This window comes from Saccopteryx bilineata, chromosome 2 (assembly GCF_036850765.1).
Source record: "Saccopteryx bilineata isolate mSacBil1 chromosome 2, mSacBil1_pri_phased_curated, whole genome shotgun sequence".
Classification (NCBI taxonomy): domain Eukaryota; kingdom Metazoa; phylum Chordata; class Mammalia; order Chiroptera; family Emballonuridae; genus Saccopteryx; species Saccopteryx bilineata.
In genome coordinates, this window is record NC_089491.1 from 268,623,903 (window position 1) to 268,649,705 (window position 25,803).

A 25,803-nucleotide genomic window follows, 5' to 3' on the forward strand; every position below is an offset into this window, starting at 1 on the left:
AACCCAGTTAAGCATTTCAGTGAGGTCAGCTGGATATTTGTGAGTAAGACGGGGCCCTCCCCACGTAAGACCTTCTTCAATACTCCTTATCGCCATCCATTACTAGGCATCTTCTTGCCTATCCCACCTTCGGGAATAGAACCCCTTAGTTTCACCCTCTAACTTCCCCTCTCCCGGTCTCCTGTTGCCTTTACCCGTCTGGTTTCAGCTTCGCTTCTGCTTAAGCGGCGAAAGCAGAACCTATGAGCAGAGGGATCAGAGGACCGTTCAAGTGTTAGACTCTCCTGATCTCCCCGGGTGCTTGTGCCTTTAAGCAGGGGCGGGGCGAGTCCAAGGGGACTTGTCCACGGGCGGGGGAGGTGCAAGGGGCGGGGCCTGAGCGGGGCGAGCCGGAGACTAGCTCTCGGACCAGCCCCGGACGCTGCAGAGGGCGGGGCGCCAGGGCCGACCGTGTCGGGGCGGAAGGTCGGGCGGAGCCGGCCAGCAGGCGGACTGGGAAGGCCGCGAGACCCCGCAAGGTCGAGTTTGGGGGGTTATGGGTCCGAGGCCCAGCCCGAGGTAAGAGGAGCCTGCGTCCCTGCTAGGGCGCTGCGGGAGGACCCAGCACCCGGAGTTCAACTTCTCAACATCTTTGGGGATTGGGAATCTGAGCACGTTGTTCTTGGGACATCGCACCTACAAAGTGCAGCCTCAGAGGTGGTCGCTGTCGCAGTTTGCTGCCCCCGCATCTTCCTATGAGAGCTGCAGAACTTCCAAGCGTCTGAGCGCTGGGCACCGGACGTGCGCACAGGTGGGCGCTCAGTAAATACCTCCTGTGAATGAGTATGAGAAATCCGCGAGCAATAGAGAGGAGACGCGTGCGGATCCTCAAGTTGGGGGCACCAAAGGCGCGAGCATTGGTTGAACCCTATTGTATTCTGATGAGCCAGCATTTGTCTCCATTTTACGGGAGAATTAAAAGCTCAGAGAGGTGAAGGGATCTCCCCAACGCCACACAGCTCGTGTCTGGCACTGTATTGGAAACCTGAAGTCTCCTGTTGCTGGTCAGCGCTTCCAAGTCGGTGACAAGTGAAGCTCAGGAGAACGACAAAAGAGGTTAGAGTCAACAGGTGAGGAAAGAGTGCTGGGATCGGCCTCTTTTGTCCCCTTCTGTCCCCTACTCTTTCTCACGGCCTCCTCCCCCTGCCAGGGGTTGAGAAACGCCGTGCAAAAGATTGCATACACACACACAAAACCAAAAACGTTTTCTGGGCTGTGTTTTTCTTGATGGCAGAAATTAGACATCCTTATATACAACGTGTGGAAGAGCTAAAAGAAGGAAATTAGTGTACCAAGGATTTTATTTTCTTTTTCAGCTTAATTTCTTCATAAGAAAAATGAAGTCATTTTCCCCTTGGTGTTGAGGGATAGGCAGAGTGCAGCGGAATTTGCTAAACTGCTAAACGGCTGTGTGGCTTTGAGCAATTCGCTTGCCTCTGGGCCTCGATTTCCCTATCCAAGGCACGGTTGGCTTCGTGACCTCCTTGCTGTGTGACCTCAGACAGTGTAAGGAATTCCTCTGACCCCAGCTCACTCCTTTGTAAAAGGGGTGGGGATAACAACTTCTCCAAGTTGTTCTGAGAACTAGATGAGGGAGGCAAGTCCCGGTGGCTGAGAGTGAGGAAACACCTGGCTCTGTGCCGGTTTGCTCATCTGTAAAATGGGAGTAACAGCAGTGCGCCCTCTAGGCGAGTCGTGGGGAATTAAATGAAGTCAGCGGTGTTAAGGGCTTGACTCATTATAAGACATCAAACAACAGCATTGCTTAGTAGTCTCAAATCGGTGTGGCCCTGAAGCCAAGTCCACTCCCAAAAGTATGTTTTTTTCCTTCTGAGGATGTGCGGAGTCCCCAGCACTGCCCACTTCCTGTATTTATCTAACCCAGCTTGCCCCTGGAGGCAGCAATCTCTGGATTCTTTTATTTATTTTTTTTAAAGATTTTATTTATTGATTTTATAGAGAGGAGAGAGAAAGAGAAAGAAAGGAAGAACAGGAAGCATCAACTCATATAGTTGCTTCTTGTCTGTGCCTTGACTGGGCAAGCCCAGGGTTTCAAATGGGCAACCTCAGCATTCCAGGTCAAGGCTTTATCTGCTGCGCCACCACACGTTAGGCAATATCGGGATTCTGAATCTCAGGACAGCCCCTTCCAGCCTCCACATTCTGATTTCAGGCTAGGGGGGAGGGCCCTGGGTTTCCATGGGTACGGTTACTGGGGCACTGGAAGAAGGGCCTATCTAATCTGTTTGCTGAATAAGCTGGGTGGGAGGGGTGTGGCCTGGGTCCTTCCAGCATGTGGGTTTCTACATTGGTTTTCCTTTGGTAAGGGAAGGAGGGGGTACTTTTTCCCCAGTTGAAAAAGTTGTCAGGCCCCTCCTGCTGGGTCTTGGGGTCTTCAGTGACACTGTTCCTCCTTCTTACTCCCAACCTGCAGGTGGCTGGAGCTGCTAGCTGTTTGGAACTGAAACACTGCAGAAGAGGAAGCAGAGGGTGAAGGCCAGGCCCGGTGAGGGCTGATGGCCAACAGGCAACTGAATCTGCACTGGGCGTTATGTTTGCTCTATGTGCTGCTGATGGTGGAGACAGGGTCCTGGGCCAGTGACCCATCTTCGGGGGCCCACACCAGCCCCCCGATTCCAGCCTCAGGTGTGAACCAGACTTCTGTGGTAGATGTGAGTATCCAGTTGGGAAGCTGGCATAGGGGGGTGTATTTATCCAATAAACAAATATTTATTGAGCATCTACTATGTCCTAGATACTAAACTGAACCCTGGGATACCCCAGGGAACAGTAGAAACAAAAGTCCCTGCTGTGTTGGGGGTAACAGTCTCCTGGGAGGTCAGATAAAGAAGTAAATATGTAAAGTTCATGTGGTAAGATGCTACAAATCATGGGATCAAGTGGTATTGGGAGATGGGAGTGTAAGGGGGGATATATTTACAACTCTTTCAGATTGAGTGGTCACAGATAGCTGCTATGAGGAAGTGACCTTTGAGCAAAGCCCTGAATGAAGAAAAGGAACCACTTGTACAGACATCTGGGGGTAGAGCATTCCAGGCAAAAGAGAACAGCACATGCAAAGGCCCTGGTGCAAGAACAAGCTTAGTGTGTTCCTGTAGCAATGAGGAGGCCAGAATGCCTGGAACAGAGTGAAGAGAAGAAAGTTAAAGAGATGAGGATGGAGAGGTAGTGGTGGCCAGATTATAAAAGGCTTTATATTGCTGAGGCTAGGAGCTTAGATTTTTTTATGATACTGGGGAACCAATTGTGGGTTTTAAGCAGTGGGATGTAAATATCAGAGTTTATCTTTGAAGGATCTCTCTGGCTTGTCTGGGGACAATGGATTGAGAGGGGTGAGAGTGGCAGCAAGGGGACCAGTGGGGTGGCTGGCTCCTTTAGCTATCCAGATGAGTGATGATGGGTCTGGGAGATAGGAAAGAAGTGGTAAGACTTGGGATAAATGTTGGAGGCACAGTAAGTGGGATGTACTGATGAATTAGATGGTGAGAGAAAGAGAGGAGGCGAGGATGGCTTCAGATTCCTGGCCTCAGCCATTGCGGGGATGGTGGTGCAGTTGACTTGGGCGCACAGAGTGGGAAGCAAAGGGGTCCTTTGGGTAAGAGGCAAAATGGCTTCCTCCTGGGGCAGGGAGGGTATAAGGCCATTGTGAACTTGCATCATTCCATTCTGTAAGGGGAAGAGAGGTCACAGTGGTGAGTGACTGAAGGCAGGGGACCACAATCCCCTCCAGCTGCAAGGAGCTCAAGTTCTGCCTTGTATTTTCTTCAGGGGGAGAAGGTAGTCACATTCCTCCCCACGTGTACTAGCGGGCTCAGTGTTTAGCGCCCACAGCAACTTTATGGGGCTGCAAAGTGCTTTCATGCCCACCCTCTGAGGCAGGTGAAGAGTTAATGACACCATTTTACAGATGGCAAAGTGGTTTGTGGTTACTGTGGTTACAAAATTGCCTGCTGTCTCTTGGGGGCAGGAAAACTGGGGTTAACTGTAGTTTGTGCAAGAGTTTCTCTATGCGCTATGGAGCACTGTGCCGAGCTCGCCAAGTCCCCCCCCCAACCCCCAAGATGGTAATGATTACCTCTGTGCTATATAGATGAGGAAACTGAGGTTCAGGGGGAGGAAGTTGGCCACAAGGGAAGGGACAGAATCAGGAATTGAACTTGTGGCCACCTCGTGCTGAATTCACGCCTTTGCCCTGTAGTCTTCCACCTCCCAGGACAGACGCGGCAGCTGCCCCTCTGGAAGTCCTGCCAGTCTCTGGGCCGCCACTGTCCAGGGAGCCTGCAGGCTGGGAAAGGCCACCTGCTCCTCACCTGGATCCTTTCTGAGCAGTCATCTATTCAACAAGTGTTAATCGAGCACTTACTATGTGCCGGGATCAGTGCCACATGCTGGAGGTATAGCAGGGAGCAGAGAAACACGGTCCCTGCCCTCATGGAGCTTACCCTCTAGCGAGGGACACGGATGAGCAACACATTAACAAATAAACCAACAGGATAGTTTCTTTCTTTTTTTAAAGTACTTTAGTATTAATTTTAGAGAGAGGAGAGTGAGAAAGGTGGGGAGGAGTGGGAAGCATCAACCCATAGTAGTTGCTTCTCGTATGTGCCTTGGCCCGGCAAGCCCAGGGTTTCAAACTGGTGACTTCAGCATTCTACTGCACCACCACAGGTGGGACAATTCCACTTGGTGGTGAGGACATAGAAAACAGAACAGGGATGTGATAGAGTGAGATGGGGAGGGACAACTATCAAGGAAGGCCTGGGTTTTCTCATCTGTGAAATGGAAACAATTGTATCAACCTCTTAGGTCTGTTACAGGGACTGAGTGAGTTGATGTGTATAGCAAAACAATTACGATGATGTGTGCCCTGCACTGTGCAAGACTTTGATGGGAGAGGCAGGAATTAATCACATCTGTGATCCTACTGGGGGATTTCAAAGTCCTGGGTGATGAGAACTTATAAGTGGGGTTTCTGATGGGGGATGGGGTAGTCAGGGAAGGCTACCTGGAAGAGGCATTTTGGCAACTAAGAACTGGAGGGGGCCCTGGCCGGTTGGCTCAGCGGTAGAGCGTCGGCCTAGCGTGCAGAGGACCCGGGTTCGATTCCCGGCCAGGGCACATAGGAGAAGCGCCCATTTGCTTCTCCACCCCTCCGCCGCGCCTTCCTCTCTGTCTCTCTCTTCCCCTCCCGCAGCCAAGGCTCCATTGGAGCAAAGATGGCCCGGGCACTGGGGATGGCTCTGTGGCCTCTGCCCCAGGCGCTAGAGTGGCTCTGGTCGCAACATGGCGACGCCCAGGAGGGTCGCAACATGGCGACGCCCAGGATGGGCAGAGCATCGCCCCCTGGTGGGCAGAGCGTCGCCCCCTGGTGGGCGTGCCGGGTGGATCCCGGTCGGGCGCATGCGGGAGTCTGTCTGACTGTCTCTCCCTGTTTCCAGCTTCAGAAAAATGCAAAAAAAAAAAAAAAAAGAACTGGAGGGTGAAATGTGGATTAGCTGGGGGGAAAGCAGAGCGGCTTACCAGGCAGAAGGAACTGCACAGGAAATAGGTAGAGTGGATTCAGTGTTGCAGCCGTAGAGAGCCAGTGATCAAGGGATGGGGAGATGGCCAGAGGGTCGGAGACAGGAAATTTCACCTGCAGTTTGATGTTGGTGAGAGTTCAGAGTGGGCTTGTGGAGAAGGTGGAAGTGTGATTGGCAAAGCTTTCTAAAAAAATTATGGTAGCCTGACCTGTGGTGGCACAGTGGATAAAGTGTCGACTTGGAACGCTAAGGTTGCCAGGTTGAAACCCTGCACTTGCCTGGTCAAGGCACCTACAAAAAGCAACTACTACGAGCTGATGTTTCCTACTACTCCTGCGTGTTAAAATGTACATAACCTAAAATTCACCATCTTAACCATTTATAAGTGTACAGCTCAGTGGCATGGAGGACATTCACACTGTTGTGCGACCATCACCACCAGCCATCTCCTGAACTTTTTTTTATCTTGCCGGACTAAAACTTTAAACCCATTAAATAACAACTCCCCATTTCCTTCTTCCTTTACCCCCTTGCAACCACCATTCTGCTTTCTGTCTCGATGAATTTAACTCTTCCAGGTACCTTATACAAATAGAACTGTTGTCTTTTTGTGACTCGCTAACTTCACTTAGCACAGCATTCTCAAGGCTCCTCCACGCTGTAGCACATGTCAGAACTTTCTTTTTCAAGGTCGAGTAATATTCCATTGTATGGATATGCCACAATTCGTTTATTCCTTTATCTGGCGATGGACTCTTGGGTTGCTTCCAAACCCTTTGGCTCTTGCGGATAATGCTGCTGTGGACATGAGTGTATAAATATCTCTTTGAGACCCTGCTTTCACTTCCTTCTGGTACATACCTAGAAGTAGATTTGCGGGCTCATCTGGTCATTCTACTTTTAATTTTAGGGAGAACGGTCATGTTGTTTGGCACAGCAACTACAACATTTGACATATCAACCAACAGTGCGCAAGGGTCCGATTTCTCCACACCTTTGCCAGCACTTGTTATTTATATATTTATTTTAAGCAGGGACTTTAAAAAAATTTTTTATTGATTGATTTTACAGAGAGAGGAAGGGAGAGAGAGACAGAGAGACAGGACATAGATCTGTTTCTGTATGTGCCCTGACCGAGTATCGAACTGGCAACCTCTACGCTTCGAGGTAATGCTCTAACTAACCAAGCTAACTGGCCGGCGCAGTTATTTATTTTTAATAGTAGTCTTTCTAATGGATGCGAGGTGGATTTGATGAAGTTTTTAAACAAAAAGTGTAGGAAGGGAGAATGTCTAGGCTGTTGAGGTGCCTGTAGAGAATTTTTATAAGGGTTTATTTGAGCCAAACTGATGACATATTTGGGGAGCAAGATTTTAAATGCTGTGGATCAACGGTTTTGACTGGTGTACAGCAAGAATTTTTAAAACATGCAATAGCTGTCTATTTAATTTTTTTTAGATTTTACTCATTTTTAGAGATAGAAGAGAGGGTTGGGGGAGGAGCAGGAAGCATCAATTCCCATATGTGCCTTGACCGGGCAAGCCTGGGTTTTCGAACCAGTGACCTCAGCATTCCAGGTCGCTTTGTCTACTGCGCCACCACAGGTCAGGCACCACCTGTCTATTTAGTCAGAAGCACTGAACTCTTTTCCCCTTAGATTGTCAAATTTAAAAGAGAGAGAGAGAGAGAAAGAGAGAGAGGGGGGAACCAGCACAATAATAGCTAACCAGTATTTAAAATATTGCCAAAATTGCCAAAATGTATCACAGAGACATGAAGTGAGCAAATGATGTTGGAAAAATGGTGTTGATAGACCTGCTTGGCGCAGGGACAGACCTCAATCTGTAAAAAAGTGCAGTATCCACGAAGCACCCTAAAATGAGGTATGCCTGTAAATTCTCGTCTCGTCTCTGGGGTGCTTCTGGAGGCACTCTGACTAGGATCTGCTCTGACTCAGCACTTTCACTTCTAGAATCCTCTCTGACAAAATATTCTAGCAAGTGCTCCAAGAGTCATGTGCAAGGATGTTCACTGTTGGAATCATTGGAAAATTAGACACACCCAAATGCCCACCAGCAGGGAAATGTTAGCTCTACTGTGTGTCCTTCGTAGTATGAAATACTATGCTGCTGTTAAAAAAAGCCTATGGTGAGGCAAGGGGGTGTGATAATAAGAATGGGGGTTCTAGAATCTCATATGGCCTGACTTCCAACCCTGACTCCATCACGGTGCGGACCCAGGACACTGTCTTAGTCTCCTTATCTGTATGATGAGCATGATAATAGTCCCTTCCTCTCAAGGTTGTTTGTTGTGCAGATTGAGATACATGAATTTATTTTAAAATTTTTTATTTATTAACTTTTGAGAGAAAGGGGAGAGAGACAGACAGACAGAGAGGAACATCCATCTAGTCTCATATGTGCCCTGATGGTGCTTGAACCAGCAACTCTGCACTTCGGAACGATGCTCCAACCAACCGAGCTACCCAACTAACACTAGGGCAACTGAGATACACTTAGGTTCCTAGCACTGTGCCTGGCATCTAGAAATCACCCAGAATATTTTGACTTTTGTTGCCCTCTTCATCATTGTGTATCAATATATTAGTATATGACATATATGTAAAGAAGTTAAAGCAAATTGCAGAAAAAAGAGATTTCTGTAAAATAAACCAAACTGTAAAATAGGATATATGTCATATATGTATGTATATATATATACACACACATGTATGATATATATATGACAAATATATATATATATGACATACATATACAGTGGTACCTTGAGATACGAACAGACCAACATACAATTTTTTTTAAGATACGAGCTGTACCTCGGTCCGTATTTTTGTTCGAGATCTGAGCGAAATTCCGAGATACGAGTCATGATTCGGGAAGCTGCCACTAGTTGGCACGTTGACTCACGGGTCCAGTATCGGCAGTTTGATATACGAGTTGACTGACTTACGAGCTCGGTTACAGAATGAATTAAATTCGTATCTCAAGGTACCACTGTACATAAATGTCATGGAACTGAGCAATGTCTGTAAGGGCACGCTTCAAACTGATCACAGCAGGACCTCTGAAGAGAGGCGCGATTGTGGAGGGCAAGGATAAGAAGGGGAAATTTAGAAATCTTTGTATATTATCTGTTTTTGTTTTTGTTTGAAACAAACATGTACTCACAAATTGCTTATGTTCACTTCAAACAATTTTATTTGATTTAAAATACCGTAAATTTTTCAAAATTAATTTTTTTTCTTCTTTTTTTTTATTCATTTTAGAGAGGAGAGGGAGAGACAGAGAGAGAGAGAGAGAGAGAGAGAGAGAGAGGAGAGACAGAGAGAGAGAAGGGGGGGAGGAGCTGGAAGCATCAACTCCCATATGTGCCTTGACCAGGCAAGCCCAGGGTTTCGAACTGGCAACCTCAGCATTTCCAGGTCGACGCTTTATCCACTGCGCCACCACAGGTCAGGCTCAAAATTAATTTTTAAAAAATTAAAGTATGCAGTTGGTACCTGGAGAGAATGGGAGGCTTAGAGGCCAGCCTAAAGGAGGTTATCGTCGGCTGCTCAGACGGGCCTGGTCTAGCTGTCCCCCTCTCCTTTTCTTGCTCAGACGGGCCTGGTCTAGCTGTCCCCCTCTCCTTTTCTTCCTGCAGTGTCGTGATGTGTGTGGCCTGAACGCTTCTGACCGCTGTGACTTCATCCGGACCAACCCTGACTGCCACAGCGAGGGGGGCTACCTGGACTACCTGGCAGGCATCTTTTGCTGCTTCCCCTCCAGCCTCCTCCCTCTGGCCATCACCCTCTATGTGAGGCCCTGCCTCAGGGAGCTGGTGGGCAGGGCTGGTGGCCCCTGCTGTACTTAACGCTGCTTTCCCTCTCCAACCCCCCCAACACCACCAGGCTTTCTGGCTGCTTTACCTGTTTCTGATTCTGGGACTCACCGCCGAGAAGTTGTGAGTTTGGCCCTGGGCTCATGTCCAGCTTGTAGATGGGCAAACGAGTCTTGGGAGGTTGACATTTGGTCAACCCCAGGTTTGGGGGGAGGGTAGGAGCCTGGGGTCACTTACTTTGGAGTCCTCACCATTTGCCTTTTCTCCGTAGCTTCTGTCCTAACTTGTCAGCTATTTCTACTCTGTTCAAGCTTTCCCACAATGTGGCAGTATCCTTTTGTCCAGATCCTGCACCCTGGGGGGTGGGGGGTAGGGAGTGGCTGGGGCACAGGGTGGCAGCACATGGCCCAGGAAAGACCCAGGCAGGCTGGGTCCTCTGCACCGACCCCCCCTTGACATGCGCACCCATGGCGTCACCTTCCTGGCATTTGGGAACGGTGCACCCGATATCTTCAGTGCCGTGGTGGCTTTCTCGGACCCGCACACGGCCGGCCTGGCCTTCGGGGCATTGTTTGGTATGAGGGGCCCTGGCTATGGGTGGCAGGGCAGCAGGAGGAGGCGCAGGGTGGGCTGAGCCTGACATCCTGTCCTCCAGGCGCGGGCGTGCTGGTGACCACCGTGGTGGCAGGTGGCATTGCCATCCTGCGCCCCTTCACGGCCGCCTCCAGGCCCTTCCTCAGAGACATCATTTTCTACATGGTGGCCGTGTTCCTGACCTTCACTGCACTCTACCTCGGCAAGATCACGCTGGCGTGGGCCCTGGGTGAGCAGCCACAGGGCTGGGGCAGGGGCATCCTGGGGCTGACGGGTTGGGGGCCCAGGGGGACAGAAGGGAGGGGCCAGCAGGGCACAGATCTCCTTTGGTTCCAGGGGACAGAAACTCTACCCAAGACAGCTAGAAAGAAAAAGAGAACATACAGTTCGGATAACTGGTGGGGCAGGGCAGAGCCAGGGGTGATGTTCAGAATTCTCACAATTTCAAATCCTAACAAGCAGTAGAGCCGGGATGCTAACTGTGGGCATCGGCTATCAGCAGCATACACAGTCCCTTCAGATGGTTCAAGGAACATGGGTGGAGGCACAGTCGGCAGAGGGTTAAGGAAGCCAACAAGGTAGTCTGAGATGCACAGGGACCCACAGCAGCGGCAGCCGTCCCCCCTCCCAGGTCTGAACAGGCAGGAAGTAGGGTGGCTAGAGCCTAGTGAGGGCTGGCGGCCCGGGGCTAGAGCCACCCAGAAGAGCAACAGGGTTGCCTTCTACAGGGTCACCGGCTAGAGAGGCAGCAGGGTGTGGAGGGGGCGAGGGAGGAATAGCCCAGGCGGGCCCTCTCTGGCTGCCTCCTCACATGCTGCCCGGTCCCCGTGGGCTGGAACCACCAGAGCTCCAGGCTGCGGCCTGCGGTCTGCAGGGCTCAGCCTCCCAGGGCACAGAGTGGGACGCTGACCCCCAGCACCTGAATGGGGCTTGGGGGCCCCTGTGTGTCAGGCATTATGTCCGTGATGGCTGGATTGTTAGAGTGCGGGGTGAGAAGGGACAATGGCTCAAGGAACCTCCAGGAAATGGCCATTCACTGCTGCCACTGGGCTGGGGAACACAGAGCCACCACTAGCAGGCACCAGCAATAGAACTGCTAGCCCTTGTTCTCTGGGCCCTACAGCCAGGGTGGCACTTGGTGACACAGCCTGCACCCTTGTCTGCAGGTTACCTAAGCTTCTATGCATTCTACGTGGTCACTGTGGTTCTCTGCACCTGGATCTACCGATGGCAGCGGAGGAAGTCCCTGGTCTACTCCATGCCAGCTACTCCAGGTAAGGGTCTGTGTTGCCCCCCCCCCCCCCCCAGAGAGGGCCATGGAGGCTGTCACCCTCCACACGCTCCCCTGTCGCCTTTTGTCTCCGGAGGCCATGGCCATCACCCCTCACCTCTGTGCTTTTGCTACTCCTTCTGCCAAAGGCCGCCTGCACCTGCGTGCTTTTGCCAGGCTGGGGAAGCTTCCTGATCTGTTCTCTGTCCAAGTTTACTGGTTATAACGTTGTCTTTGAAATGTTTTGTGAGTTAGACTTTCTCACTCTGAGAATTCCTGAGCCTGCGTGGTGATTGCTGAGAAATCCAAAATGCAGAGAGCCTGGCAGCCCCTTGCACCCTGAAAGCTGCCTAGAGTGGCCCTACCCTGGCTGTGGAGAGTCTGGGCTGGCTGGCTGGCTCATGTGACACCCTCCCCTCTGTCCTACAGAGATGCTGTCAGATTCTGAGGAGGATCTGGTGTCTTCTGCTACCAACAGCAATGACTACAGTGAGTCCAGGGCTCTGTGGCTAGCTGGGGTGGGTGTTCCAGGGCTGGGTAGGTGGAGAGGTGAGTCCAAGGCCCTGTGGCCAGCTGGGGCCGGAGTTCCAGGGCTGAGTAGGTGGAGAGGCTCCAGGCACCAGGAATGAGGGTCAAGGCCAGCCTCGCCACTCACTGCACCTCGGCTGAGCAGTGGGGCCAGGCTCCTCTGCCCCCCCGACCAGGTATTGGGTTTTCCTCTTTCCGAGGGCTGGGAGGACTGAAGGCAGGGAGACTGTCCTGGAGGCTGAGCCGGCCTGGACCCCAGCCCCTCCCTTCCTTGCACACCCAGGGGAAGACTACCAGCCACTGCTTTTCTACGAGACGACCACAGCACAGATCCTGGTCCAGGCCCTCAACCCCCTGGATTACAGGAAGTGGAGGAGCAAGCCAGCATACTGGAGGGTCCTCAAGGTGTTCAAGGTAGGAGTGGGGACCCTGGAACTGGGCTCCTGGCTTCATGACAGTGGCCACTCAACCTTCTCTAACTTAGTGAGGGGGAGGGAGGTCTGCTGAGAGCCTCTCGGAATTATATAACGTGGGACTTGATGGGGACACTGAGTCATTGAGCTTGGCTGATGGACCGACCTGGGACGCTGTCCCCCATGGGAGGAGCACATCTGCTCAGGAACAGAGAGAGGGTGAGGGTAGAAAACGGGCTGGCGTGAGGTGGGCCACGATGACTTCCCATGAAATCACCTGTTGCTTCCTTGGGCTGAAAGTCCCCTGAGGCCCGGATATGAGCAGGGGTACCCAGGCTGGTGTACATCAGGCACAGCTCCAGCTGCCTTCCACTCACCAGGACCAAAAAGTCGGTTGTCACACCTCACAGCCCTTCTCCTGGACACAACCTGGAAGCCTCCATCGTGTGTACATTTTAGGCTTCCTCAGTCCCAGGGAGCAAATAGTGAACTATGTTTGTACCCCACAGTGGCTCTGGCTGCTTCACGACCTTGGGCAAGTCATTTCACCTCTCTGAGCCTCTGTTTCCTCCACTGTAAAATGGGGATAATGATACTACCTCTCTTCTGCAGTGGTTGTATCAGCAAGTTATTGCTGCAACAAAGCTGTGTAACGAAAGGCCTCAGAATCTCACTGACTGACTAAGACAGTATTTAGGGTTGTAGGGTGACTGTTTTCAGGCCACAGTCAGTGTTTAGGTCTGCTCCACATCTTATCCTGGGGCCAGGGGGTACTTGGGACCATGCTGTCTTTTTGGAGAGACCAAGGAAAGTTTCACAAGCACATTTTAAACCTCAGTTCACATGACATTCACCAGCAGCCCTTTGGTCAAAGCTAGTGACATGACCAAGTTCAACACAGAAGGGACAGGAAACTACATTCTGCAACATTCTAGTCATTTCACAAAGTGTGCAGGTATTTGATTCAGTTACAGGAAGGGATTAAAAATTGGAAATAGTATCCAGCCTACAACAGTTGTTGTAACAATTTAATATGTGAGAAGGGCTTAGTGTCATACCTAGCATATAGTAAACACTCCTTAAATGTTATTACTGATTTAGTTACTGGGTAAAAACACAAGGTGTGGAATCTTTCAGAGCTGGCCCTGTATCCCAGCTGCATATACCCGCTGTGTGGCTTCAGAGATGTTCCTTAACCTCTCTGAGCCTCAGTTTCTCCATCTGGAAGGTAGGAAAATAATAATTCCTATGCATCAGGTTGTTGTGAGGATTCGTGGATAAGGTACTGTAGTTGGCTGAATAATGCCCCCCCACAGATGTGCCTGTCCTGATCCCCATAACCTGTGGGTTTGCTACCTGATGTGGCAAAAGACTTTGCAGATGTGAAGGAACTTGAGATGGTGGGATTATCCTGGATTATCTAGATGGGCTCAATGTCACCACAAGGGTCTTTGTGGGGAAATAGGGAGTCAGAGGGTGACCCCAGAAGCACAGCTTAGCATGGCACGGGGCCAGGGAATGCGGGCAGCCCCCAGGAGCTGGAAAAGACAAGGAAGCAGGCTCCCCTCCAGCCTCCAAACAGAACTCGGCTGACACCTTGCTTTCAGAACGTCCACCTTCCAGAGCAGAAGGGGATAAATCTGCAGGATGGGGGCTGTCCATGTGGCATGTGTTACGGCAGCAGTGGGAGCCTAACACAGGCTCTCAGCCGGCCCGCACACACAGATGGCGCTTCTGCACAATAGCCCTGTTCTTGAGAAATAGAGCTGGTGGAGCCAGCCCAGACGAAGGTCTCCCTGATGACACCTTCCTGCCTTCTCAAACTGGACAGCTGCCCGTGGAGTTCCTGTTGCTCCTCACCGTCCCCCTGGTGGACCCCGACAAAGAAGACAGGAACTGGAAACGGCCCCTCAACTGCCTGCAGCTGGTGATCAGCCCTCTGGTCTTGGTCCTGACCCTGCAGTCGGGATGCTGTGAGTATCCCCTCCCCTTGGCCAGCCCACGTTCCTTCTCTGAGCTTTCTTCTCAACCACACAGGGGGCCCCAGGCCAGCAGCAGAATCCTGGACATACAGCAGGCACTTAATACATGCTTGTGCCTGTGCCGTCAGGGACTCCAGCTTCCTAACAGCCAGCTGGTCCAGTCTTGCGGGCTCCAGATGGAGGCTGCAGCCTGGTGACCTTTGGACCAAGTCCAGCCTCTCTGGCTTGTTTGCCTAGATTTAAAAATTGGAGATTTCACATCAAAACCCTGGAAAGTTTGGGTTTCTCTAGAAAATCGGGGCCACATTCCTGGAGGCAAAATGGCTCAAGCTGAGGATGGGCACCCTCCCTCTCCCCTGTGGGGATGCCTGCCATCTGCTCCATCACACGCCCCTCCATTGCCTATTAGGTGGCTTCGGTGTGAGCTGGCTGGTCCCTGCCGCATTGGAGTTTTCTCCGTCTGCCCAGGGGGGTTTTTCATACCTGCTCTGGGTAGAGCAATGCCTGTCTTGCCAGGTGTGTTCTGACTCCTGCAGCTCAGGTTTTTCCTGTTGTCTAACTAGTCTCATGCAGCCCATTCCTGTCTCTGTCATTGGCATTACTTGCTATGACAGTGTCAGGATGAAACGGCTGTCAAATTCCCTGTGAGTTTCTTCCCTGATTTATAGGGGGACACAGGCAGCCAGGGAAAGGGGAGTTGGACAGTGTGACCCAGAGCTGAGAAGGGCGCCCCCTAGGGGTTGCCAGCTGCCACTGATGTTTGCGAGCCAATGAGCCGGGACTAGAGAAACAACAAAGGAAAGCCTGGTTGCAAGTTCCGGGTGGTCCAGCCATCCGTTGCCTTTAAGATCAGTACCGACTCCATAGTGGCAAAAGGGTGGTGTGTGGAGAATTCTAGAGTGGCCTGCCTTCCTGCAGGGTTCCTTCCCTTTATTCTTATATGAAGCCTCTAGAACCTTCATAACTTTATGATGAATTCGTTTCCCCAAACCAATCCTGCCTTATCAGGAGAACAGGTGCTGGGCTCCAGAATTAATGGGTTGGGTTCAGCTCATGGAGCAATGCCCATCCATTGGTAATGCCTGGCTGGAAGGTGCTGCCTTGAAGTTCAGTTGGACAGAAGCATCATGATTGATTAATGATGTCTGCCATGGGTGTGGTATAGGGGAGCAGTGGTAAGTCGTCTTAGCTGTCCACACACTAGTTTCATAACAGAAGGCTGGAGAGGGTCTGTTTTTCATGTGTCTGTCTTATTTCCTATATGACTAGATTGAGGGCAGGAGCTGTGTCTAATTTCTCTGTTCCCTAAAGTGCCTAGGACAGGGATGGGCACCTAGGAGGGATCTGTCTTGTATCCAAACAATTGAGTATAAGTGGGTTTTATTCATAAGTCTCACCCCCCAGACCTCCTCAGTCATCCTGGGGGGCCTCTAGGAGGAGGTGCCAAGTTGAAGTGGTGAAGAGTCCCAGCTTCCTTTTTCATCCCTCTGCAGATGGTGTCTATGAGATAGGCGGCCTCTTTCCTGTCTGGGGTGTAGTGGTGATCACGGGTACGGCCTTGGCTGCAGGGACCTTTTTTGCCACATCTAACAACGAGCCTCCCAGGTTTCACTGGGTAAGAATCCTGGGGTCTCCAAGCTGGGAGAGGGGACACTGAGGTCTTCTAGGCAGATGTCCTCTCTGCCAGTCTGGGGTAGTTAAGCCAGTAGTCAACATTCTGCAAGAACAGGTCTTTAAAACCACATTTGAGAGTTACTGTACCTATACCTATTCAAGGTCCTCTTGTGTGTGTGTCTGTTTTGGTAACAGCTTTATTTTATTGAGATGCAATTCCCATACCATAAAATCTGCCCATTTGAAATGTACGACTTAGTGGGTTTTTTAGTACACTTGACCCTTGAACTTATAAGTGGACCCACACAGTTCAAATCTGTGCTATTCAAGAGACAACTGTATTCTCATCCACAGTTGGAAATCTGTGGGTGCCAGGAGCTGGTTGTAATTATATGCAGATTTTTGGCTGCAGGGCCCCTAACTCCTGGGTTGTCCCAGGGTCAACAGTATATTCACGAGTTGCACAATCATCACCACTGTCCATTTTCAAGCATTTTCATCACTCCAAAAAGAAAACCCAGCAATCACACCCCATCACCCCTCTTCCTCCATCCCTTGACCACTGGCAACCTGCTTTCTGTCTCTATGGATTTGCCTGTTCTGGACATTTTCTATAAATGCCATCCTATACTATGTGATCTTTTGTGGCTGGCTTCTCTCACTTATTAGCAAAATGTTTTCGAAGTGTATCCACATTGTAGTATGTATTAGTAAATATTTTTCATGGCTGAGTAATATTCCATTCATATGGGTATAGACCATTTTGTGTATCCATTTACCTGTTGATGGACGTTTGGGTTGTTTCTTCTTTGGGGATATTATGAATAGTGCTACCCTGAACATTTGCATAAAAAACTTTGTATGAACATAGGCCTTCATTTCATTTGGGTATATTTTTAGGAGCAGAACTGCTGGATCAAATGGTAACGGTGTGTTGCCCTTCTTGAAGAGCTTCCAGACTTCCGCCACACCAGCGAGGATACACCTGGGTTCCTAGTGATCTCATTCTAGTGACAGAATGAATGATTTGGTCTCTGTGGGTGTCTTTTTTCCCATTCTGTTTGTTCTGCAGAATGCAAAAGAATTTTTAGGCAATTTGTCCAGAAACAAAATTTACTTAAAATTGTCATTTTTTACATTTCGTTTCTTTTTTTTTTTTTTACATTTCAATTTTTATTGATAAAAGTGGTTTTTATTTTTAGAAACCGAATGGATGTACCAACCCTAGGGGGGTCGAATTTTCAGCAAGTTGATCATTTAGAGCAGTGGTTTTCAGTCAGCATTTCTTCCCAGTCTTTGAAGTCCCAGCACATGCTCCAACAGGGACTCACCTTGAAAACATTGTGCCACGTGAACACGTGGTCACAAAGGACCGTGTATTGTATAAATAATGAGGCCATTTATATGACATGTCTAGAATGGGCAAGTCCATGGAGACGGGAAGCAGAGTGATGGGGCTGGGGTGAAGGTCAGGGGGATGGGGTGTGAGTGCTAACAGGGGGTTCCTTCTTGTGATGGGTGACATTTGGTCCATAGACAGGAAATCCGATGAAAGCTTTGTGAACCTACTCTTCACAAAATGGTAATATTGAGCTAACATTTTACTGATTACTATGTGCTCGGCTCTAATTTCTTTACATTTGTTAACTCTTTTTATGTTCGTGACAATCTCATGACGTAGGTATTATTATTATCGCCCCGTTTTACAGATGAGGAACTGAGGCTGTGTCCCTGTTGGGGGCCGGCCTTGGTCCCATTTGCACACGGTTTTCCTCCCCAGATCTTTGCTTTCCTGGGCTTCCTGACTAGCGCCCTGTGGATTAACGCAGCTGCCACCGAGGTGGTGAACATCTTACGGTCCCTGGGCGTGGTCTTCCGGCTAAGCAACACTGTCCTGGGACTCACGCTGCTGGCCTGGGGGAACAGCATCGGAGGTGACTCAGGGCCGAGCGGGGTGCTGGGATGAGCAAGCCACTTCCCTGCCCTTTACTCACCTAGCCGGAACTGTGTGTGGGCTGAAGGATCCTAGGCACTTGACATGCCTGCACATGTCACACATACATACATACATGCTTCCCTAGCTGCAGATGCCAGGTAGGGGTGGCCACGTTGTGCGCTGCATGGGAGCATCCAGAGAAGGGGCCAGGGGAGCCGAAATCTAGCATTTCTTTCACTTACCTTTTGGGACACCTTTTCCTAATTTGCATGGAGATAGTGTATGAGCTAGAGCAGACGTGACTCAGGTGAAAAAGTGGGTGGTGGCGTGTCACACCCACAAAGTTGCCTCTGCTGAGAAAGAAAGAATGGGGTTAAGGAATCAAGGAGGGCATGGTGGCCTATCCTAGCAGCCAGTCGGCTACTGCTGGGTCCAGGGCGCGCTTTATCTGTGTTTGTTGACCGAATATCTCTGGGTAGGAAGGAAGGCGTGAATGACCAGGGAGGGCCTGGAGCAGCCACTCCCCCCTCAAGGTCTTCTCTCTTTTCCCTGCAGATGCCTTCTCAGATTTTACGCTGGCCCGCCAGGGCTACCCGCGGATGGCGTTCTCAGCCTGTTTTGGTGGCATCATTTTCAGTATCCTTCCTGATGCTGGTGGCATGGGCTCTGGAGAGCCATGGGTGTGCTCTGCGCCCACCCTTTCAGGATTGACTCTCACTGGCACACCTGGGGCAGGTGACGTGGCTGCTGGAGCCTCCACTTCCTTGTCCATAAAATGGGATTATGGAGAGGACGGACCTCAGCAGGGTGGTTGTGAGGATTGGATGAGGCAACAGAAATGCTTGGCACCTGGTAAGCACCGAGTGGCTGGCAGATATTGTCAGGGTTGGTATTATGAGTAGATGCCCCCACGCGGAGTGGATGTGTGCCCAGTGGACCGCCCTTGCTTATAAATCATGGTCTGTAGATGTCAGAAGTCAGCAAACTTTTTCTTAAAGGGCCAGAAGTGAAATATTTGAGTCTTTGTGGGCCGTAAGCTCTCTTTGGCTGCTGTTGCTGTCCTGTGAAAATAGCCACAGGCCGTACATGCACAAATAGGCGTGCCTCTGTCCTAGTAAAACTTGATCTAGAAAAGTGAGCAGGGGGCCGATTGGCCTGCAGGCAGGCTCAGCCACAGGCAGCTGTGAAGAAGAAAGCTTCAAGACCAGATAGTTTTGGGTTCCGGTCCCAGCGCTGCCACATGCCCATGGTGGCCCCTGAGGCTTTGTGCACATTTTAGCTATCTCTGTGAACTGGTTGTGTGGTCAGCACATGGCCTGTATCCAACAAGTGATAGATGTTGCTGGCTGGTTGCAATGTTCTTTAAAAGCACTAAAATGCTGCTCCGCCCGAGCCCCTGTGGGTGGGTGAGCTGAGGTGCGGGCATGGTCAGAATTGGGGACCGTGCAGGGGAACCCGCCCTTTGTAACTCCTAGTGGCCCATATCCCACTGAGACCTGTTCCTGACTGTGGCCTCTCCTGGCCTCTCAGGTTGAGGTGGGAAAGAGGGTGCCCCTCCTGGAGCCAAGTCCCCTGAACAACCGTGGAGGTGGCCTTGATTTGCTCCGTCACTGGTCCCTCTGTGGACGATGGGCAGCCACTTCATATCACCTAGCCTCAGTTTCTCCATCTGCTGAGTGCTTACCAGGTACCAAGGATTTAAAAATATTTTTGTTTTGCTTTCTTTGTATTTTTCTGAAGCTGGAAATGGGGAGAGACAGTCAGACAGACTTCCGCATGCGCCCGACCGGGATCCACCCGGCACGCCCACCAGGGTCGATGCTCTACCCCTCCGGGGCGTCGCTTTGCTGTGACCAGAGCCACTCTAGCGCCTGGGGCAGAGGCCAAGGAGCCATCCCCAGCACCCAGGCCATCTTTGCTCCAATGGAGCCTCGGCTGCGGGAGGGGAAGAGAGAGACAGAGAGGAAGGAGGGGGGGTGGAGAAGCAAATGGGCGCTTCTCCTATGTGCCCTGGCCGGGAATCGAACCCGGGTCCCCCACACGCCAGGCTCACGCTCTACCACTGAGCCAACCGGCCAGGGCCTAAAAATATTTTTTATTGATTGATTTTAGCAAGAGAGGAAGGAGAGAGGACCGGCCAGGGCCTAAAAATATTTTTTATTGATTGATTTTAGCAAGAGAGGAAGGAGAGAGGCCCTGGCCGGTTGGCTCAGCGGTAGAGCATCGGCCTGGCGTGCGGGGGACCCGGGTTCGATTTCCGGCCAGAGCACATAGGAGAAGCGCCCATTTGCTTCTCCACCCCCCCCTTCCTCTCTGTCTCTCTCTTCCCCTCCCGCAGCCGAGGCTCCATTGGAGCAAAGATGGCCCGGGCACTGGGGATGGCTCCTTGGCCTCTGCCCCAGGTGCTAGAGTGGCTCTGGTCGCGGCAGAGCATCGCCCCCTGGTGGGCAGAGCATTGCCCCTGGTGGGCGTGCCGGGTGGATCCCGGTCGGGCGCATGCGGGAGTCTGTCTGACTGTCTCTCCCTGTTTCCAGCTTCAGAAAAAAAATACCAAAAAAAAAAAAAAAAAAAAAAAAGAGAGAGAGAGAGGAAGGAGAGAGAGAGAGAGAGAGAGAGAGAGAGAGACGTGGACATTGATCTGTTCCTGTATGTGCTCTTACTGGGGATCAAACTGGCAACCTCTGTGCTTCCAGGTGATGCTCTAACCACCCAAGCTATCCAGCCAGGGCATTACTGAGCATTTCTGTCACCTCATTCTATCCGTACAGATTGACTGCCAATGCCCACTGGACATTAAGCTTCTTAGGGGCATTAAAACTGGCCAGGGTCTCTCAGGGAGGGATTTGGGGCTGGGGTGGGTAGGTCCTAAAGAAAGCAATGGGCTCTGTGGTCGGGGTTCTGGAGTGGTTGTTCCAGTGCATTTCCTGAGCCAGGCGGCAGATGTCCTAGTGGGCGTGGGACTGGGCTGCCTGCTCCACATCTCCAGGGGCCACACAGAGGTCAAGGTGAGTGGCCAGACGCTTCTCCAGGGGCCTTCCTTACGATGCACTCTCCCTGTCTTTCCCTGGTCCTATGGACGGGAGACCATTCACACCTGAGCACTTTACCCTTTCCCAGAGAGACTGGTCTAAATCTATGACAAGTCTGATTTGTAGACTATCTTTAAAATAGTTTGAATGAAAGGTTGGGGGGAAAAATGTATTCCTTGCAAATTCACAGAGTAATAAGATGTAGCATTGCAGGGTGGGGCAGAAAGTCCCTGGATTCAAGAGTAAGTCCCATTAGTTACATCTCTTGCTATATGATGTTTAATGAGTAGACATCTCTGAGCCTCAGTTTCCTCACCTGTGAACTGGGGTTGATGACACCACCACCCCCACCACCATGGATAAGCATGTATGAGGTAAGGGCCAGGCTGAGCACCTTATCCCAACACTGCCCACACAGGATGGGGCGGGAGAGAGAATTACTCTATTTCCCCATGTATAAGACGCTCCCCATCTATAAGACGCACCTTAATTTTGGGGCCCAAAATTTGAAAAAAAATGTATGGCAGGAAGTTATTGGACTCAAGTTTTATACATCATAAAATTCATATAACTCCTCATCCACTCAAAAAAGTGGAAATGCAAGTAAAAAAAGCTACAACCACTGTATAAGATGCACCTAGTTTTAGACCCCAAAATTTTCAAAAAGGGTGCATCTTATACATGCGGAAATATGGTAAGAGGCCATCTGTTGAAGACATCCCTAGACTGGGGGAGCCCAGCAGGTTTGGAAAAGGTTGGAGACACATGGAAGGGCAGAGGTCTCAGGCTTCCAGAGTGTCTGAGACTATCTCTGGGGGCAGGGGTGCCAGAGACCTCCAGATTGAAGCATTCCAGGGCATGGGAACTGGATATTTGCCTTTTTAAGTGAGCTCTCTGGGGCCTAATGAAGGAGGTGGGACACTTGAGGGACACTGTTAATAGGTGGAAAATTCAGAGCCTGCCTCTGGCCCAGGCAGGTAATGGGAATGGCTGGTGAGCCAGGTGGGCTTCCTGTGGCCAGGTAGTCTAGATTCTCTAGAGAAGAAGGGAACAAGGCTCCCAGGTGACACACCTGTCAGAATGGCATTCATTAACAAATCAACACACAGCAAGGGGTGTGTTGAAAGGTATGGAGGAAAGGGAACCCTCCTGCACTGCTGGTGGGAATGCAGACTGGTGCAGCCGCTGTGGAAAACAGGGCGTTTCCTCAAAAAATTAAAAATGGAACTGCCTTTTGATCCAGCCATCCCACTTTTAGGAATATATCCGAAGAATCCCAAAACACTGATTCAAAAGAAGATATACACCCCCATGTTTATTGCAGCATTGTTTACAATAGCCAAGATCTGGAAACAGCCCAAGTGTCCATCAATGGACGAGTGGATAAAAATGCTGTGGTACATATACACAATGGAATACTATGTGGCCACGAAAAAGGAAATCTTACCGTTTACGATGTCATGAATGGACCTGGAGATTATTATGCTAAGTGAAATAAGCCAGGCAGAGAAAGAAAAATACCATATGATCTCATTTATATGTGGAATCTAATGAGCATGGTGAACTGAGGAATGGAATAGAGGCAGAAGTGGGGTCATCACAGGGAGCAGAGGGACAGCTGTCAGAGGGAAGAGGATGAGGGGATGGGATCAAACAAGGTGAAGGGATGAGTGAAATTATATATACATAACAGGACAGCAAATCCCAGAGGGATGGGGGGCAAGAGGGGTATAATGGCACGTTGTTGAGGGGTAAGAGTGTTATATTGAGTGGAACACTTGAATCCATGTTAACATAATAAATTTTTAAAAATTAATAAAATAGCCTGACCAGATGGTGGTGCAGTGGATAGAGCGTCAGACTGGGACACAGAGGACCCAGGTTCAAAGCCCTGAGGTCACCACTTGAGCGCAGGCTCATCTGGCTTGAGCAAGGAGTCACTTGGTCTGCTGTAGCCCCTGCGGTCAAGGCATATATGAGAAAGCAATCAATGAACAACTAAGGTGCCACAACAAAGAATTGATGCTTCTCATCTCTCTCCCTTCCTGTCTGTCCCTATCTGTCCCTCTCTCCATCTCTGTCACAAAAAAATAAAATAGCCTGACCAGGCGGTGGCGCAGTGGATAGAGCATTGGACTGGGACACGGAAGACCCAGGTTCAAAACCCTGAGGTTGCCGGCTTGAGCGTGGGATCATACACAGGACCCCATGGTTGCTGGCTTGAGCCCAAAGGTCACTAGCTTGAAGTCCAAGGTCACTGGCTTGAGCCCAAGGTTGCTGGCTTGGGCAAGGGGTCACTCGCTCTGCTGCAGCCCCCTGGTCAAGGCACATATGAGAAAGCGATCAGTGAACAACTGAGGAGACTAAGGAGCCACAACGAAGAATTGATGCTTCTCATCTCCTTCCTGTCTGTCCTTGTCTGTCCCTCTTTCTGTCTGTCTCTGTCACACAAAAAAATAAAATAGAAAATAAAAGGATACTAGGTGAACTCCCCCCCCTTTTTTTAAATTATTGATTGATTTTAGAGAGGAAAGGAGAGAGAAACAACTATCTATTCCTGTATGTACCCTGACCAGAGATCGAACCTGCAACCCTTGCGTATCAGGATGACGTTCTAACCAACTGAGCTATCTGGCCAGGGCGAGCTTTCTCTATTTAAAAATATTGCACAGGGCAGACTGCACCCCGTGCAAGGCAGCAAGTTTGCTTCTCCTATCCCAGTATCTACTCTGAAGGACTGGAATTCAGAGACCAAACAGGAAGATTAAGATAGGGAGGGATATAGCCTAGGGGATGGTGTTAGGGCTCAGCCTGTGAAAGCACTTGGACCGTCCTGAGGCTGAGAGATGGCGCTGTTGATGGGAACAAAGTCCCCCAGCTCTTTCTCCTAGCCTCTAGGTCTTGAATAGACTCTTGTGGCTGACTGGTAATTAGCAGCAGACAGGAGGGCCAGCCTTTCACAGTGGCCACTCCCAGAAGCAAATTGCTACTTATCCTTGCTTGAAAAGTTTGCTTTGCTCAAAAGTAAACACCCTCCCAGCAGATTCTGTTTATACACTCCTTGTGTTTAATGGTTCCTTTCATTATTGATGCTCGGGCAGTTCCAGATAATGGGGCTGTAGGGTGGGCCCCCTGAGGGGCCTGTGTGTGCTAGTGCATGCCAGCATTCCAGCACCTTTGTGTTGTTTAGGGAAAAAGAAACTTTCCTGTTAATTGAGACATCAAGCACCCTGGAAGGTCATGGAAGGACGCTGCTCTTAACCACTAACTTGTAGGAGCCCAGTTTTCAGGTTTGATGGGCAGGTCTATATGTATGTATACCCACAGTGAGTGTGTACATATTTTTTTTTATTTTTTTTTTATATTTTATTCATTATAGAGAGGAGAGAGAGAGAGAGAGAGAGAGAGAGAGAGAGAAGGGGGGAGGAGCAGGAAGCATCAACTCCCATATGCGCCTTGACCAGGCAAGCCCAGGGTTTCAAATCGGCAACCTCAGTGTTTCCAGGTTGACGCTTTATCCACTGTGCCACCACAGGTCAGGCGAGTGTGTACATATTTGTCACTGTGTGGGGAGGCAGGACAGGGTATCAGTTAGGCGCTGGGACTTCCAGGTGAGCTCTATCACTTACTACTCAGCTTTCTCATCCTGGATTGGTGAAGGGCTCCCCTTGGGGTGGTCGGGAAGGTGGAAGGCTGTGAGTGTTAAGTCCTCATGTATGTTAGCTATATGCTAAGTCTAGAAGGAAGAAAAGGAGGGTAGGGGCCTGGCCTGTGGTGGTGCGGTGGATAAAGCATCAACCTGGAATGCTGAGGTCACCAGTCCAAAACCCTGGGCTTGCCTGGTCAAGGCCCATATGGGAGTTGATGCTTCCTTGCCCTGCCCCCTCCTCTTTCTCTCTCGCTAAAGTGAATAAATAAAATCTTTTAAAAAAAGTAGGGCAGGGACAGTTTCACTTCTTGTTGTATTGGTGTTCTAGGGCTGCCCTAACAAGTTAACCACAAGCTATGTGGCTTACAACAGTGAAGGTCGTGGTGAAGGCATGCCACCCCCAGGGCGGGTCAGTTTGGTGGTTGGGTGTAGTGACTCCTCTCCCGTGTTCCCGCCCCAGCTGGAGCCCGACGGACTGTTGGTGTGGATCTTGGCCTGCGCCCTGGGCCTCAGCCTCGTCTGTTCCCTGGTCTCGGTCCCGCTGCAGTCCTTCCAGCTGAACAGGACCTATGGCTTCTTCCTGCTCCTCTTCTACCTGACCTTCCTCCTTGTGGCCCTGCTCACCGAATTTGGAGTGATTCGCATGAAAAGTGAGTGAGGCCGTGTCTGAGTCCCCCTGGTGGTCGGAAGATGTCACTGCAGGCAGTGCAATGGAAGATGATGATGGAAGCCTCCTGGGGCCTGCACAGCAGGGAGTAGGGCTGCACGGGGCTGTTCCGTCCCTGCTGACGGTTCCCAGGCGCTGCTGTGTGCGGGGAGAAGATCAGTCCTCGTTTCTGGGACTGGAGACGGGGCTTCACTGAGGGTGGACAGGAGACGTCCTTGAATTATCTTGAGCCTCTCGAAGGTTGGGGTTTGGGGTAGAGGGGATGACTGGGTGCCTTCCAGGCTAGTATTGGAAGACTTGTGAAGTGTTCCAGGCTGGAGGCAACTACAGAGGCCCAGCCCCTCCCCACAGGTGTGTCTTCTCAGGGCTCAAATGGCTACCGAGCCCAGGTGCACGGAGTTGGAGCAGCTGGGGCCTGGTGGACAGAGCGCCTTGTGGGCCTTGCCCATTGTGGGCTAGTTCTAGAGCTGCACCATCCAACAGAAACAGAATATGGGACTCACACCTAATTTTGAATTTTCTAGTCACCACATTAATAGGGCCTTTCAAAAGAAACTGGTGAAACTTTCATGGTCGTAGGTCACTGAACCCAGTGGCTAGTGAATCAGCCTGCGGCGCTGGCCCGGTTCATGGCTGCCATACTGGACGGCACGGCTCTAGACTGGACCTCCGGGACCACCCACTGCTGCCAGCAGACTC

General features: G+C 50.7%; 1 protein-coding gene across 1 annotated transcript; it reads left to right on the forward strand.

The window, feature by feature from the left end:
• The first annotated feature begins 425 nt into the window (after window positions 1-425).
• On the forward strand, window positions 426-25,647 carry SLC8B1 (solute carrier family 8 member B1). The gene is made up of 16 exons (XM_066260506.1): window positions 426-1,109; window positions 2,474-2,711; window positions 9,246-9,398; window positions 9,493-9,545; window positions 9,694-9,750; window positions 9,891-9,997; window positions 10,078-10,245; window positions 11,183-11,290; window positions 11,716-11,775; window positions 12,098-12,228; window positions 14,059-14,200; window positions 15,703-15,824; window positions 17,604-17,757; window positions 18,315-18,395; window positions 20,700-20,764; window positions 24,898-25,647. Exons 2-16 carry the CDS (start codon window positions 2,556-2,558, stop codon window positions 25,093-25,095), a joined length of 1,755 nt encoding a protein of 584 aa, XP_066116603.1. The 5' UTR covers window positions 426-1,109; window positions 2,474-2,555; the 3' UTR covers window positions 25,096-25,647.
• Window positions 25,648-25,803: the final 156 nt, after the last annotated feature.

Coding starts and splice junctions, on each gene's coding strand:
- SLC8B1 (XM_066260506.1), top strand. CDS start 2,556: ATGGCCAACAGGCAACTGAATCTGCACTGGGCGTTATGTTTGCTCTAT. Junction 2,712..9,245: donor ACCAGACTTCTGTGGTAGAT/GTGAGTATCCAG, acceptor TTCTTCCTGCAG/TGTCGTGATGTGTGTGGCCT. Junction 15,825..17,603: donor AGCCTCCCAGGTTTCACTGG/GTAAGAATCCTG, acceptor TTTCCTCCCCAG/ATCTTTGCTTTCCTGGGCTT.